The sequence below is a fragment of the Bubalus kerabau genome, chromosome 3 (assembly GCF_029407905.1).
Source record: "Bubalus kerabau isolate K-KA32 ecotype Philippines breed swamp buffalo chromosome 3, PCC_UOA_SB_1v2, whole genome shotgun sequence".
Classification (NCBI taxonomy): Eukaryota; Metazoa; Chordata; class Mammalia; order Artiodactyla; family Bovidae; genus Bubalus; species Bubalus kerabau.
In genome coordinates, this window is record NC_073626.1 from 27165052 (window position 1) to 27182124 (window position 17073).

The 17073-nt window shown below is 43.8% G+C and overlaps 1 protein-coding gene across 1 annotated transcript; it reads left to right on the forward strand.

Annotated features, from left to right (window-relative positions):
- The first annotated feature begins 228 nt into the window (after positions 1-228).
- Positions 229-13915, forward strand: LOC129647565 (glutathione S-transferase A1-like). The gene is given in 6 exon segments (XM_055574645.1): positions 229-315; positions 6748-6799; positions 7622-7754; positions 10494-10635; positions 13044-13175; positions 13793-13915. Coding segments are annotated over 6 exon segments (669 nt in total).
- The last annotated feature ends 3158 nt before the right edge of the window (positions 13916-17073 follow it).

The window sequence follows — 17073 nt, forward strand, 5'->3', positions numbered from 1 at the left end:
CTGAGAGAGGACAGATGCAATCTGAGACTTGGTTTGGTGCAGTTTCACAATGACACCCGTTGATAGGTGGGAATTTAGACCAAGGAAGAACCACACAGGACTGTTCCAATGCCGCCATGAAAAAGGCAGACGCTACCCCTTCTGTTCAAATGGACTGGACGTTGTAAAGCGCAGTTTGCCTCTGTGGTCTGATTCATCCAGGTTCACGGGAAGTGAGGAACTGCTATCATGGCAGGAAAGCCCAAGCTTCACTATTTCGATGCCCGAGGCAAGATGGAGGCCATCCGGTGGCTCCTGGCTGCAGCTGGAGTGGAGGTAGGTCTTCTTAACTTGGATCGCTGTTGACTATCAGAACACTTTCTCACATGAGCCAGACCTCCTCATTAAAGGAGCTGAGTATGATTTTGCATTGCATAAAAACAGCTGCACATTAAGAAAGAAATGGACTGATCTGACCAAATGAAATGTAAATAATCCTGCCTGCAGAAGAGCATAGAAACATTTTTTTTTTATTTGAAAGAAAACAAAAGACTCATCAACTAGTCCAATTGTGTGAAACTTACTTGGATTTCATTTTAACAAACTGTAAATATTATTTATGACACATTCAAGTAGAAACTTGATTGCTGATTGAATATGTTATTAAAGAATTGTTGTTAATATTTTAGGTGTAATTTTTAGGTTTATTATTATGTTTATGTTCAAAATAGTTCTTTTGGTTTAGAAATATGCATGAAGTATACAAGGTGACATGATATGATACCTAGAATCTGCTCCATTTTTACATAAAGGGGAATGTGGATGGGCATATAGATGACACAGGATTGGCTTGAGTTGATAATTATTGATGCTGTTGAAGGGTATGAGAAACACTGTACATTTTTTTAATTTTTATACATGCTAGAAATTCCCACAATAAAAGAAAAACTGTATGTAATATTAGAAAAATAAATGAAATTAAGGTTAAGATGAGCCAACTGTAACAAACCAATTGATAAGATTTAATATATTCACTCAGCAATAATTTTGGGTGGGAGCACTTTAAGGCTTCCCTGGTAGCTCAGCTGGTAAAGAATCTGCCTGCAATGCAGGAAACCCCAGGTTGATTCCTGGTTTGGGAAGATCTGCTGGAGAAGGGATAGGCTACCCACTCCAGTATTCTTGGGCTTCCCTGGTGGCTCAGCTGGTAAAGAATCTGTCTGCAGTGTGGGAGACCTGGGTTCGATCCCTGGGTTGGGAGGATCCCCTGGAGAAGGGAACAGCTACCCACTCTAGTATTCTGGCCTGGAGAATTCCGTGGACTAATGCATAGTCCATGGGGTCACAAAGAGTCAGGCATGACTGAGCCACTTGCACTTTCACTTTTGTGCCAGGCTCTGTACAAAGTTCTGGGGATACAGAAATGAATGAGACAGACACAGTCCTTGCCCTCAGGCAGCTTGCACTCTAGTGAGGATGCAAACAAGTAAGCAGGTGATTAACAGAGGATTGGGAGCATCCACGAGCACCCCCAGGCATTTTATAGTGTTAAAACACCTCATTCCCAGGAGCAAATGTAGGACTCTGTTAATGGTGCTAGTGGTAAACAAACCGCCTGCCAAGGCAGGGGGAAAAGTGGGCCACAGATGATGAGATGGTTGGATGGCATCGTCAACTCAACGGACATGAGTTTGAGCAAACTCCGGGATACAGTGAAGGTCAGAGAAGCCTGGTGTGCTACAGCCTATGGGGTCTCAAAGAGTTGAACAAGTGTTTTTCTCAGGGATAACTCTAGAGGCCATGAATGGATGTTAAGTCGTTTCAGCCATGTACGACTCTTTGAAACCCTATGGACTATGCCCACCAGGCTCCTCTGTCCAAGGGATTCTCCAGGCAAGAATACTGGAATGGGTTGCCAGGCCCTCCTCTAGGGGATCTTCCTGACCCAGGGATCGAACCAGCATCTCTTCTGTCTCTTGCATTGACAGGCGGTTCTTTACCACTAGCGCCACCTGGTATTCATTGGAAAAGACCCTGATGCTACAGTCCACAGTGTCACAGAGTCAGACATAAGGATTTCATATTTAGTGAAACGATTTTTCTTCTAAAATTACCCTCATTTTTACCAAATACAGCCAAGACAAATTTGTTTTTAAAATAAATTTGGTGACTTCCCTGGTGGTCCAGTACTGCAACTAAAGATCCCACATGCTGCAAATAAAACCTGGCACAGCCAAACAAATGAACAAAAATAAATATTAAAAATAAAGATAGCCAGGGCTTCCCTGGTGGAATAAGAATCTGCCTGCTAATGCAGAGGACACGGGTTCGATCCCTGGTCCAGGAAGATCTCATATGCCACGGAGCAACTAAGCCTGTGCCCCACAACTACTGAGCCTCTGTGCCTCAACTACTGAAGCCCGTGAACCCTAGAGCCTGTGCTCCACAACATGAGAAGACCCTGCAATGAAAAGCCTGCATAACCCCACAAAAAGTAGCCCCTACTTGCTGCAATTAAAGAAAGCCCATGTGCCACAATGAAGATCCAGCACAACCAAAAGTTAAATAAATAAATTTAAAAATTAAAGATCACCATGGAAAATAATAATAATAGATTTTTTAAAATAAAATGTTTGGTCCCTTGACTATGTAAGTTATTTAATGCTGACTCTGGGTGTAACTCCTCAGAAAGAGTCTCAGACTAAATTCCCAAAAGGCTCTCAAGGCCAAGAAAGCCATGCCAAAGGCCTGCTATCAGAGTTGCCCAGCTGGATTTCTCTCTTCTAGAGGTTTTCAAAATAGTTTGAGATTCCCGTATATATCAGGAGACAGTCTTTTTTTCATTTACCTGACATACATAAATCCAGACAGACAGAGATCCCATAGTTTTCTGCTTGAGATTTAAAATGTCTCTTTGCCTCCGTTTTTTGTTTTGTTTTGTTTTTTCCCCTTGGCTTGAAGTTCTACTTAACCCAAGGCCAAAGTTTCAGGCAAAGTGGGCTGTGTTTGTATCTCAAGGACATGGTAAGAGTTGATATAGCTTTTTCCTAGGCATATTTTTATTCTCTCAGGGTCAGAATTAAAAAAAAAAAAAGTACTTCAGCAAGTTAGCTTTTTCTAATTGCACATGCTAAAAGAGCTAGTTTTGCAATTAAAAAAAAAAAAACTCTTGTTTTAATTAATTTTGTGGTCATATTATCGAGAAAAATCATCTTTCCTTTTTTTTTTTTTTTGTACTCATAGTTTCATAGCTAAAATATAGACCAAATAGTGTCAAATTGGTCTTAATAATAGGGGTAGACTGGCTGAAAGATGTTGTTCCAGAAAGGTTTATTCTTCTGAGGATGTAGGCGTCTTAGTTTGATCAGAAAGACCTGGAGAAGTAAGGGAACGTGTAGAAGTGGGAGAAGGTTGGTTCCCCCCTGAGAGTTGGGAGAAGTTAGAAGGAGATCGTTTAGAATGTTAGAAAGTTTTTTCTCTTTATAGTAGCCACATAGAGCAGAATTACGATAAAAGGCCTTTAAAACTTGAACATAAGGAAACAGTCCGTTATCTCATCCTGTGGCAATAAAAATCGAATTGTAAGAGATTCATTTTCAGGCCATTTTCCTCATCCCCCAGTTTGCATAAAGGCCAGGCACTGTTTCAGTAAAAGCTTGCTAGTTCTTAAGGATGTACTTCAGAGGTGTTCTGGCTTAGAAAGGGCTCCTCCTATATTGAATAACTTGCAACCCAGAACAGAGACCGCTTCTAGCTATGTAATGCACCATCCTCTATACATTTAGGAGACACCTGAAGGGGATTCAGAGCGTCCCCTGAATTTACTTTGACCTTATTCCTTGACAGGGTTTGGGGCATCCTCTAGCCCCCACTTATTTTTAACCAGCAGTCTCCAATTGTCCTTAGTACCTTGAGTAAGATGTCCTCCTTTCGTACCTGGAGAGGACATGTGGACCAGCATATAGTGGTTACAGGTTTTCCCTTAAGCTTTATAGATGGCAGATACTGACCTGGATGTAGGCTGATTGGAACTGGCCTGCTCAATAAGTAGTCTGTCCCAGCCTATGGGCTGCCGAGGCCTGGAGTGAAGGGGAACTCCTGGAGGAACTGGAGTTGGCTAAAGTGGAAAGTGCCACAGGCGTCAAGTATGGGCTTGGCAGCAGCAAGACTTCAGTTAGTCTTTCCCCAAGAGGATTTTAAAGAATTAGGTAAAAAAAAATCTTGCTGTGCAAGTAAGGCAGGAAAGAAAATCCCAGCCCCGTGGAAGAGAGAGTAAAATTCAGGAGTCTCCAGCCAATAGTTTTAGCGAGATCTGCAATTCACCTTGAACTCCCGGGTTTCTCACCAAATGATCTTGGAGAGACTGCAGTTCTGAAGAGAGATCTTTGTTCCCTGCCCAGGAACTGAACCAGGAATACTAATCACTAGACCTCCAGGGGCTAGAGGCTAAAAGCAAAGTAGCCCCGGCTCTTTTCCCCGTTTGAAAGCAAGAATGTTTCAAGGAGGCGAAAACCGTAAAAACAGGTGCAAAGTTTATGGGAGCACAGCATATGGGAAAGCACACGGAGAAGCAGATTATTTGAGACAGAAGCAAGGCAGAAAAACACACCTACAAAGAAAATGTATAGGGGTCCTCTCTAATCAGGAGAAGCGTAGTAAAGGAGTGAATTAAATCACTTATATAAGACAGTCCTTCCAGATCTTTGTTTACCTTTGGCCAATTAGCTTGTTTCTTTTTTCATATCTGTCTGGTCCTAGGACCCTCCCCGGGATGCATGCACCTTTTGGCTAAGATGAATCCCACTGCAGATGCCTGTGGGTACATGTCCATACTCATTATGGGGAGGCACCCCCTCCATTTTTTACCCCAAGGAGACTTCCTGTGGATGTGCAGACAGGGAAGTCTTCCTTGACCTCAGGAGTGGCCACTTTATCTCTTTATTCCAGCAGAGCTCAGCTTCAAGGACAAGGGCTCTGTCCTTGGTGTTTAAGTGAAAACAAGGCATCAGCTTTATTCCACTTAACAAACACCAGCAGCTCAGCCCAGAGGCCCATCAATCGCCTACCTCAGAATCATGGAGAAACTCTGGAGATTTGATCCCTTAGGGGAGAGCTAGCAGTAAAGGAGGGTCTCAGGTGAGGTGGGGTCCTGCAAAGGAACCTCTAGTGTGCTCCCTTAGCCTCCTAACATATTTACTTGAGCCTCAGATTCAGTTCAGTTCAGTTGCTCAGTAGTGTCCGACTCTTTGCGACCCCATGGACTGCAGCATGCCAGGCTTCCTTGTCCATCACCAACTCCCGGAGCTTACTCAAATTCATGTCCATTGAGTTGGTGATGCCATCCAACCATCTCATCTTCTGTCAGCCCCTTCTCCTCCTGCCTTCAATCTTTCGCAGCATGAGGGTCTTTTCCAATGAGTCAGTTCTTTGCATCAGGTGGCCAAGTATTGGCCTCAGATTACAAACGAGCCTCAGGTTACACTTTCTTGATTGCCAGACATTAGCATGGTCCATTCTCAAGTGTGTGAAGAAACAAGTACACAGAAAAACAAACTGAACCATTCTAGCTTGTTTATTTTCTATAAATCAACAATCAATAGTTTTTGCTACGGTCCAGCCTTGGGGCTCAAGGATGTGTTCAGAGTCCCTGGGAAGGATGAGTTCAGCACAGGAGGGTGAAGAGCTGAGGGCATCCAGGTCTCCTCTTGTCCAACCCAGCCCGAAGGAGGAGGGTGTGGGGCAAGGCTGACCAGAGGCCACTGGTCAGGACTTCTGGGTTCTCAGGGCCCAGAGGCTGATCCTCACAACCCTATTCATCTCCCTCAGCCTCATAAGCAACAGCCCACCAACAAGTCCCATCCTTCCTCTGACACCTTCCCACAGTGACCACCCACCACCCCTCATGTTGTCTTGAACTGGGCACTTTGCGAATTGTTGCCCGCACACCTCACTATTTGTGTGGTCTAACCCTAAGGAATCATGTAGATCCACAATAAACTGTTTCACTGAGTCAGTTGAAAGTAAAAGTGAAAGTGTTAGTCACTCAGTTGTGTCTGACTCTTTGCAACCCCATGGACTGTAGCCCACCAGGCTCCTCTGTCCATGGAATTCTCCAGGCAAGAATACTGGAGTGGGTTACTGTTTCCTTCTCCAGGGAGTCTTTCTGATGCAAGGATCGAACCCAGGCCTCCTGTATTGCAGGCGAATTCTTTACTGTCTGAGCTGCCAAGGAAGCCCCAGTTAGAAACCTCCCAATTCTCAAACTTTTCATCATCAAGACACTTTTTTAAAATAAAAAATTGAATGGAGGGAGGAAATATACAGCAGAAGTCCCTGGTGGCAGCATCTTGGGAGTCAGTGACCTCATGGAAACCCCATGCTGGGGGACACCCCAAAATCCTGTCCTGATTTCACAGGGAGAGAAAGCCTTTCCAGAGACTATTTAAAACTCCATAACTAGAAGAATTTCCCAGTCCCTTCCCTCCAGTGACATTTCCCTCCCCCCAAATCATTACCTAATCACTGACAGAGGTGGGGACAGGGTAGAGGTGAATTAACCTACAAAATAAGCAGTCACTTGCTGCAACCCACGCTTTTATCTTGGTGGCTCTAATCTAAATCTCCAAATGGCCTTGATCACTGTCCTCTGTGCACCCTGCCGAACTTGGAAACCCTACAGTCTCCATAGTGGGCAGCAGACAGAGGCCATGCAAGTTCAGCAATGCTATGGAATGAAATAAAAACTCAGTGACTGTTTCTGTTTTCCAGTTTGAAGAGAAACTTATAGAAAGTTAAGAAGATTTGGATAAGTTAAGATATGGTAAGAAACTGAATTCTTCTAATGAGAGGATCTAGTAGCCGCCATAAGTTGAGGTTTGAATACCAACAAGGCCTTGTGTGTGCAAGGTAGGGATGGGGTCAGAGGAGAGGAAGAAATGTGGGTAAAGGTAAGGATGGGGCTCCTTGAGAAGGTCTTGCAGCTCACTTGGGACTAGGAAGGGCTGGAACTCTAGTATTTACTCAAGGAACCAGCCCCAGTGCCCTGTGAATGCCCTTGCTGGTCTCTCTCTCTGCTTTTCTGCACCATGAGTGACCATATCAGTTCAGGATGCCACACAGCCCTCCCACCCAAGGTCAGGAAAACACATGCATCAGAGAGAAGAGGGGAAAACGAGGCCCAGAAATTGCCATGAACCCTTTTTTCTGGCAAGTTTGACAAGTGTAGCAATATTGCAGACTCAGTGAGCAGGAAAAGGGACCTGCACATAGAAATCTCTCAAAATCTGCCTTATATGATGTGAGACTTATTTAGAACTTCTCATTCAAATTGGCAACCGGGTGGCGGCCCTATTGCAGCCTCTTCCAACTTCTTTCTAAAATATCCCTAAAGACAAATAGACTGAGAATTAGAAGGAATCCCCCATGTAATTCAAAAAAGATAAATGAAATAATGAGTTAAAAAAATAAAAGTTTGAGAAGGAAAAGGACTATGGGAAGCCAAAAACAAAATGCCATGCTGCTTAATTATACCAGGTCATTTTAGTATTTCATTTTATATCTTCAGTTATGTCAACATTTTTTTTTTCATCCTAAAAGGGTGTAATTCATCCAATAGTTCTCTCTTCTTTTCTCCTTTCAAAAGATGGGAGTTTAGTGTTCCAGCAAGTGCCAATGGTTGAAATTGATGAGATGAAGCTGGTACAGAACAGAGCCATTCTCAACTACATTGCCACCAAATATGATCTCTATGGGAAAGACATGAAGGAGAGAGCCCTGTACGGTATTTTTTCCGTTCTTTCATGAGTGATAAGTAGGAACAATCCTAGGTGTTTCCCTGAGCGATTAGGATGTGTTCATGGGGATCATGACCAACACCAGCTATAGACCATAATGGTGTAACTGAAGTCTAGTACAGCAGGGACCTATGAAGATGAGAGAAGGGTAAACTTGGAGTGGAATCAAGAGCTTATGTAAGAAGTTGTGGTCCGTGGGTATAGCACAGTGACTGAAGATTCCAAACACGAGTAAACTATAAAGCCGGGAAGAAGGTGGAACCTTGACTCCAGGAGCTCAGACTAGACACCCACCAACAGCTAGAGACAAGGGACAAAATGTCTGAGTGTCTAGAGGATAAAGTCTGAGAAGAAGACTATCTAAAGGAATTGATTCTTAAGTTCCAGAAAGTTTAGAATGATAACCAGAAGCTTAATTTATCAGTCCTCTTTATGGACCGGTCACTTGACAGGGGATAACAAAGTACATAACTTTGGGGATAACAGTGGATAACAAAGGAGATAACTCAAGACACCAGAGTCATCTGGAACATTTTAATATAAGTCTGAAGCAGCCAGATTTATTCAATACCAGCAAAACTGGGGGAAATCCTCTCTGTTGCAATGGGACAACCTGACTGATACTAAAATCATGTAAGGAGCTGTTGGCAGTTACTCAAAAAGTTAAAGAGTTACCATATGACTCAGCAATTCCACTTCTGGGTATACACTCAAGAGAGTAAAAGACACATTCACATTTCACAATTCAAGTTCAGCATGATGCCTGTCAGTGGGTAGCAACATGTGCTGTGGTCAAGAGCACAGGCTCTGGGGCGGAATGGCCAGCACTCCCATCGCAGGTTCCTCACTAAACAGCTCATGACTTCAGACACTTTCATTAACATCCTGCTCTTTACTATTTTATCTGAAACCCAGTCTTCAGCTCCACAGGATTATTTGTGAGGATGTGTGGCTGGACTGTACTGATTCCGTTTTGTCCCCTCTCCCCCATCTTCAGGTCACCAACCCTACACCCTCATCTTTCTGCATGCTGCACTTTAGCCTCCTGACAAAGAATGTGCCCCAGCTGGATAAGTTCCCCATCAATTTTTACCCTTGCCTTCATCTGATGAGAAAACTGGAAGAATGCATTTTGTTGACACAAAAGGTTAATGGCCATGAGACCCCCAGGGGAGGAAAAACCACCAGTTCCTTCCGTGTAGACTTGCTTCTCACTTGGTAGTCAGATTCTAATTTTAGTTTTGACCCCTTTAAATTCCCCTAGATCCCTTTTGGCAGCACAAAGTGCAGCTGTAATTGTCTGTGGACCATTGTTTGCACTGTCTTTCCTGCCTGTTTGTAAGTTACCCACAATAAACTTCATAGTGAAAAAAAGAGAAACAAAACACATCCACACTCGAACTCGTACACAAAAGTGCACAGCGTTCATAATATTCAAAAAGTGGAAACAAACAAAATATCCAAGAACTGATGAATGGATGAACAAAGAATGATACATCCCTATAATGGAATATTTTTAGTCATGAACAGGAGTAAAGTGGAGTAGGCCACGGTAACCCACTCCAGTATTCTTGCCTGGAGAATCCCAGGGACAGAGGAGGCTGGTGGGCTCCAGTCCATAGGGTTGCAAAGAGTCGGAGACGGCTGAAGTGACTTAGCACGTACGCAGGAGTAAAGTACTGATGTATGTGACAGCATGGATGAATTTTGAAAAATACTAGATGAAAGACACCAGACACAAAAGGCTACATATTGTGTGATTCCAAATATATGAAACGTCCTGACATTCAAATCCATAGAAACAGAAATAATAGTTGAGTGGTTGCCTGGGGCTATAAAGCTGAGGAAATGGGGAGTGACTGTCAAGGGTACTGGATTTCCTTTTGGATACAACGATTTAAAAAGTTCTGGAATTAGAACATGGTGATGATTTCAGAATGTACTAAAAACTACAGAATAGTACCATTTAAAGGATGAAAGTAATGCTATGTGAATGTATTTCAATAAAGCTTTTATTACCAAAAAAAAAAAAAAAAACAACTCTTGTAGGAAATTCTTTTGGAACAAAAACAAAAAAGAAATAATTTGGAATTTTCATTGTTGAAACTGTACGAAGAACTGTACTATTTCAGGGGATATTTTGGGTGGCGTATTGAGAAATGCAAATGAGGCCAGAGTCGGGCAATCATATATGGAGGAGGTTGTGGAATCATTTCTATCAGAAATAACTGGAGGAACTACTGATACTGGGCATCTAAATGGACCTAGTGGTGTAACAGGATGAGAAAGGGAGAGCTAGAGGGACATGACTGGGACCACTGTGCCAGGACTCTCTCTAGACGTGACTGAGGTGGTGCTAATGCATCACACTAACTGTGCATAGACTACGTCACAGCAGAGATGACAAACCCAGGTATGGTCTCAGAGGCTACCTGCAGGGATTTACCCATTTCTCTCATGCCTCTACGAATGGGTCCCTGGTGTGCTTTGTCCCTATATTTGATCATGCGTATAACCAAAATATTCGCTATGTCTACCTTGATGGCTTGCTCTAGAATGAAATGTTAAAATTAATAAAAATCGTAACTCCACGACTGGCTTAGAAAAATGTACCCAGTGGAGAATTACTTTATCATCTTTTGATGCCCCATTCTTATCTATTCTTAAACTAGAAAATCTAAGGCAGGAGACATTTGGCAATTTGGTCATTTTGTCTTTCAGGATTGATATGTACACAGAGGAGGTGGCAGACTTGAGTGAAATGATCATGCTTTTGCCACTGTGCCCACCTGATCAAAAAAATACCAAGTTGACCCTGGTCCGAGAGAGGACAACAAACCGTTATCTCCCTGCATTTGAAAAAGTAAGTGGACTGTTGAGTGGTCTTGACACTGAGACGAGAAGACAAAGGAACGTAGTGCCTGGTGTTGCTGGGGAATCGACCTTCACTTCTGTGACCCTTCCTGAATACTAATGCAGCATCCTGACTCTCAGGGCATTTTCTAAAAATTGACTCTGAGGGAGAATTGCACCCGTTTTACACATATTATTATTTTTCAGCATAATTTCTATTGACTCAGACCCAATTTGAAATTCTCTGTTCAATGGAATTTCATGGTTTTACTTAGAGCTTGGGCTGTGGAAGTTCTGAAAGCCACACAGGAGCCTGGGGTAGATGGATCCTGCAGAACATAGTGCAGGGGCTTTGATCCAAGAAGAGCATGATGTCAGCCATACATCAGAAAATATTCTGGTACCACGTGTAGGGAGACGTGAGAGCAGCTGCCTGTCAGGAGAATGTGGAAGTGTTTCTGGGATGGATGAGATATTTCTCAACAGAGATGGGGGAAGTATTGGGGAGGAAGAGACAGAGGAAAAGATGTTCAGGAGAAAATAATCACAGATTTTGGGGACATGGCTCTCAGACTTTTGAAGAAGGTCATACAAAGCCAAGGAAATAATGTTTAGTCATTATGCCTAGTATATATCTTAGTTAATGCTTCTTCTTGATGGTAAGAGGAGAGCATTTCAAGATCAAAATTACCTGAAATCATGCTCAACAAAAATGATTAACCTAGAAAAAAATGATTTTAAGAGATTCAGGAGGGTTACATACATATATAAAGATTAACACAGAGCATAGGAGCATTCTTTCATTTATTTAGCAAATGTTAATTCATTGCTTGCTTATCTGACCATATTCAAGGAGCAAAGAATTTAATAGTAATCAGAAAGCACACGCTCCCAGCCCTCGAGGTGCTAAGAGTTTATGCAACATTCACAAGATCATAAGCTCTTTGATGATTGCAGTTTGAGTTCATCTGTACTTTGATTTATGGGTTGAGAAGATTCTCTTAGAAAAGGAAATGGCAATCCACTGCAGTATTCTTGCCTGGAAAATACCATATACAGAGGAGCCTGGCAGGCTACAGCTCCATGAGTCCAAGAGTTGGACAAAACTGAGCATGAGCAATGATGGACAGAGGGTACTTTGAAAACAAAGGGCCCGTGATAGCATAAGTAAAAATTATATTTTATAAAATGTGTTTTGATATTATATTCTTTTCCAAATGATTATCCATTTGTCCATGCTTTTATATTTTTTGCTTTGTTTTCAAAATTTTCTCAATCATATCCAACTTTTTGTGCCCTCATGAACTGTGGACCACTAGGCTCCCCTGTCCATGGGATTTCCCAGGCAAGAATACTGGGGTGGGTTGCTATTTCCTTCTCCAGGGGATCTTCCCAACCCAGGGGTCAAATCCCGGTCTCCTTCATTGCAGGCAGATTCTTTACCACTGAGCCACCTGGGAAACTCTCCATGCTTCGGTATGTATATATAATCTGAAAGTGTATTTGCCAAAATGTTATTATGTTAGTTAGTGGTGCTGTATGCATTTTTCTCTTTATACATTATGATTTTCATATTGCTGGAATATTTTAATAAATATATTTCCCTAACATATTATTATGAAACATTTCATACATGCAGAAAAGTTTAAAATGTATAAAATGAATTCATATGAACCTACCATGTGGATGCCAGAATTAAGCTTTTGTTTCCATTATCATATGTGATTATCTCTACATTCCTCTTCTCTCAATCAAACACCTAATTTTAGCTATATAACAGAGTGAGTGAAGTCATCAGTGAAGTTCACCTCCAGACGTTGTAGCATGTAAATTGTAACATGGTGCAAGTTAGGAGTAAGGGAGAGGGGACTTCAAGTTGACCCAGGTTTATTTCAGGCCCCAGAGAGAGACCAGGAACTCAGGAAGCTTCAGAAAAGAAGAGAAGTGTAGACTGAAATAGTTTGCTCAGGGTTGAAGAAGGTTGTTAAGAAGTTGGAGTCACTGCCCAAGGGAGAAAGATGAGAGGGACAGAGAGAGAGAAAGAGAGGAGAAAGAGGCGAGAGAGAGATGGATGAAGGGTCATGTTGTGAAGTTCAGCGCTGCACACTTCAGGATGTAGGGTCAACAGCAACACTGTGCAGACGGTGCTAAGCCCTTGGCCCAGTGGAAGAAGTAAGGCAGCCACAGCCAGGAGGGAAGAGGAAAAGGAAATCATAGTCTGGCTTCCACTGGGGATGAGGAGGGAACAGCAGGGACTCAACTGGCCCATCTCACTGAGCTGGGAGGAGCAGAAGGTCTGGGGTCCCCACCCGCCCAGTGAGGGGCAGAGGGAGAAGTGGGGCTGGGTGGTGGGCAGGGGAGGAGCAGGGCCCAGGCTGTCTGAACCTGCATTCCTGATCTGACCCCTCCATTCGCCAGGTGCTGAAAAGCCACAGACAAGACTATCTTGTGGGCAACAAGCTGAGCAAGGCTGACATCCACCTGGTTGAATTGCTCTATTATGTGGAAGAGCTAGACCCCAGTCTTTTGGCCAACTTCCCTCTGCTGAAGGTGCGCTCTCCCACGGCCCTGGACTGGGAGGGAGGGGGGTTGGGGTGGGGGTGGAGGGGTAGGGGTGGGGGTGTGCCCACACCTCCCACCTCAGAATCTGTTCTCTGAACACTGGGACTGCAATGCTAGGGTCCCCACCGTATCACTTCTTCCCCTCAGTTTCTGTTCCTTCTCTCACACGTTAATTTCTCTCTACCAGTCTCTCTCTGAGGGCAGATTGGCTCTGACTGACCTCACAGATTACCTTTCATGCTTTCTGCCCTCACTTCCAGCCCCATCTCCTAGCTTTTCTTGTCTTGATATCTGGAGCCTTAATCTGTGCTGATATCTGACACTTTTCTCTTCCTCACACTGCACTCGAGGGTGAACCTTCAGGACTGATGTGTAGGAAGATCGGGACGCTGAATGGAGTCTTATACTAAGACATCTCTGGAGAAAACGCCACTGGGCTGTCATCTTCCTGGCTCACTGGGTGTCCATGTCCAGCCTCCTCCTGGTGCTGATGGAGGGGCCTCAGCTGGCCCTTGTCTAGGAGGGTCTCAGAGTCCCTGCTGACTTTTGGCAGTGACGGGGCTGGTCTTTAGCGGCACTCTAAGCTGTGCTCTTGTGCATTGCAGGGCCTGAAAACCAGAGTCAGCAATCTCCCGGCCGTGAAGAAGTTTCTGCAGCCTGGCAGCCAGAGGAAGCCTCCGGGGGGCGAGAAAAGTCTTGAACAAGCCAGAAAGATTTTCAAGTTTTAATAAAGCCAGCAGGGCCACCCAGAACATTGAGGACCAAACTTATGAAACTTCTGGCAATGAAGTTTTTATCTAAGTGTAGACCCTGGGTGTTGTGAGACTAATAAACTATTCCAAAGTTTTAGTGGCCATTAAATAATAAAGCTCCAATGAGCAGATTTAGTTACTCTTTTTCTTTAGAATTGAATATAAAATCAGATTTTCCATCTCTTTCTAGCACATCTTTTTTTGGAATTAAAAATTAAATACAAAAGGGAAATATAGATTATGTCATCCCCTTGATTTTTTTGGTAGGAATTATCATATAACATCTGTCACATAGCTTATCAAAGAATCAAGTGTAGAAATTCATAATCTGACATTCTTCGGTTTCCACAGGAAACAGCTATTTTTCTGGTGTCAGTGAAAACAATCAATAAGCAATAATAAGAACAGGCAAGAGTTTTACTTGAGCAAACTGAGGACTAGCCAGAAAGATACCTTCCCAGATTACTCTGAGCAGCTTGCCCTGGACATATATGGTTTCCAGCACAGTTTTGTATATCTTTGTCAGAACAAAGGCCATTAAATGAGTCAGGGATACATTTTTTCAAGATTGGGAAAAAAAACACCACACAGATCAGCACGTGTACAGTCAGCATGGCCTTGGCATCTGGCACAGACTCTTATCACGGAAGAAGGATCAGCATTGGAGTCCCAGGAAGGAAGGCATTTAATCTCCCCACTCCGCACCCCCCGACCCCCCCCACTTCTGCTTGCAGGATACAGGATCTTAGTTCCCTGACCAGGGATCAAACCTGTGCCCCCTGCAATGCAAGCATGGAGTCCTAACAACTGGACCACCAACTAAGTCCCTTAATCTTTATTTTTAACATGGACTATCTTTCCTTCTGGTCAAAGTGCTCTTGTCTCTAATAACTAAAGCAGATATAGAATGTATGTTTGATTGGCCACAAACAGGTATTTCAGTTGGCATAAAATTCAAGTTGACTCATGTATAAGTCAGAATGACTTCCCTATATCTCAATATGTGAACATTTCTTTTATCACTGGCAATGGCAAAAAGACATTTTTAAAAAATTTCTTTGAGAGACATTTTCCTTCTCATAATAAAAATATCTTTTCTTATGCATTTTGAACAGCTATTTTTTTTCTACTGTGGGCTCTCCAGTGTTCAGGGAGGTGGGGAAATAATGAGAACCCAATGGACCCAAACTGTGCTCAGGGGATCCTGCCTAGTCATCACAGCTCAGCTGCACAAGGCACTGTGGGGCCCTGCACAGGGGCCTCACCCCCATATGGCGGGATCCCCCAGATCAGATCTCTATGACACAGGTGACATGTGTGAATTGATGCGAATGAATATATATGATGTCATTTCCCCTGGCCTCCCAAGGAGCCAGGGAGCCTGGACTGGGAGTGATTGTGGCTTTGGTCACATGTGGGGCCTGCAGTGATCACTCCCCAGGATACCTGGCCTATGGGGTATCGGATTCTCTTCTTCCTGGAGTGAGCTGCCTGCCTCACCCTCACCCCTGAACCTCCAGGTGAAGGGGTGGGGCCAGAGCTGACAGACACATGGGGGTCCCTGACTGCCCTTCCCCTCGCCCTGGTCTGTTCTCCACTGATCAAAGATTATCAAAATATTTTTCTAAAACGCAAACCTGAGAATCACCACCCTGTTTTACCTCCCTCAGTGACTCCCGCTGCCCACGGGGTACCCTCCTGCCTTCCCTCCTCACCCCCTGAGCGCCAGTCCCATCACACAAGATGTATGGGGGTGGCCTGCGCCCTGTCTGGGCACCTTTGTTCCCTCCCAGGCCAGCTCCACCCCGGGGGCCACACTGAGCTCTGTGCTCCCTGGGGAGAGCTGGATGCACCTCTTTGCTTCCCCCAGAGCCTAGTAAACCCCCTGAAGGCCACTGGCATCCCTCAGCATCTGTGAGTTCCTGATGGGGGCCCAGCCCTGTGTATCCCCAGGGCTCCACCATGAGTGGTTGTACCTCCACACCCACCTCCATGGCCTGGAGGTCTGGGCTGTGGGAATTCCTTACAGTCCCCACCCACCCTCATCTGCCTCACAGCTCTATTCATTCATCCAAGTCTTCAAGACCAGGATGTTCATATCACTCCAAAGCTATGGACAGACCTTGCCTTGATCCTAATGCAAGTGAGTCAACTGCACTTAAGTCTTTATGAGACATTGGGAAAATTAGAATGCTGAACATTTAATGAAATGAATGAACTTTAAGTATAAAAAATATAAATTATAGTGGGATGGATGAGTTGTGTAGGATTTGCTGCACAGTAATCCTGTGCTCTGGGGAAGTAAACAAGTCTGTGTGTTGGTTTTCTATGGTTGCTGTGTCAACTTACTACAATCGGGGGGCTTAAAACAACACAATGAATTCTCTCACACTTTTGGAGGCCTGAAGTCCAAAGTTAAGGTACTGCATTACCTCTGGACACTCTTGGGAGAAGTCTTCCCTGCCTCTTCCGGCTTCTGGTGGCTTTTTGCATCCTTTTTTTCCATGACTCATGGCCACATCACTTCATTCTCTGCCTCCATCTTCACATCACCCGTATGCGTGTGTCTGTGTATTTTCTCTTCTGCTATAAGCACACTTGTTGGGTTTGGGCCTATCTATATAATCCAGGATAGTCTCACTTCAGGTTCCTTAATTGCATATACAAAAACTCTTTCTCCAAATTCTGTCCCATCCAGAGGTTCCAGGTATTTAGACGTGGACTTTTTTTTTCTTTTGGAGACCACCATCATGGCTCAGATTGTAAAGAATTCACCTATAACTCTCTACAGGAGATTCAGTTTCAATCCCTGGGTTAGGAAGATCCCCTGGAGGATAGAATGGCAACCCACTCCAGTATTTTTGCCTTGAAAACCCCAGGGACAGAAGAGCCTGGAAGGTACAGTCCATAGGGTAGCAAAGAGTCGGACACAACTAAGCATGAACCCATGCCATACAATGTTTCAGATGTACTTATATGAAAAAATTATTTATTATGTGTCTGAAGTTCATATCTACTTGGGTGTCCTATATTTATCTACAACTCCAGGTAAAGAGTATGGCAGAGGTCCACGTGAACCTTCATGACCTCAGCTCCCTGGTGTCCCCACAGTAGATTTTATCGTCTGCTTTAGC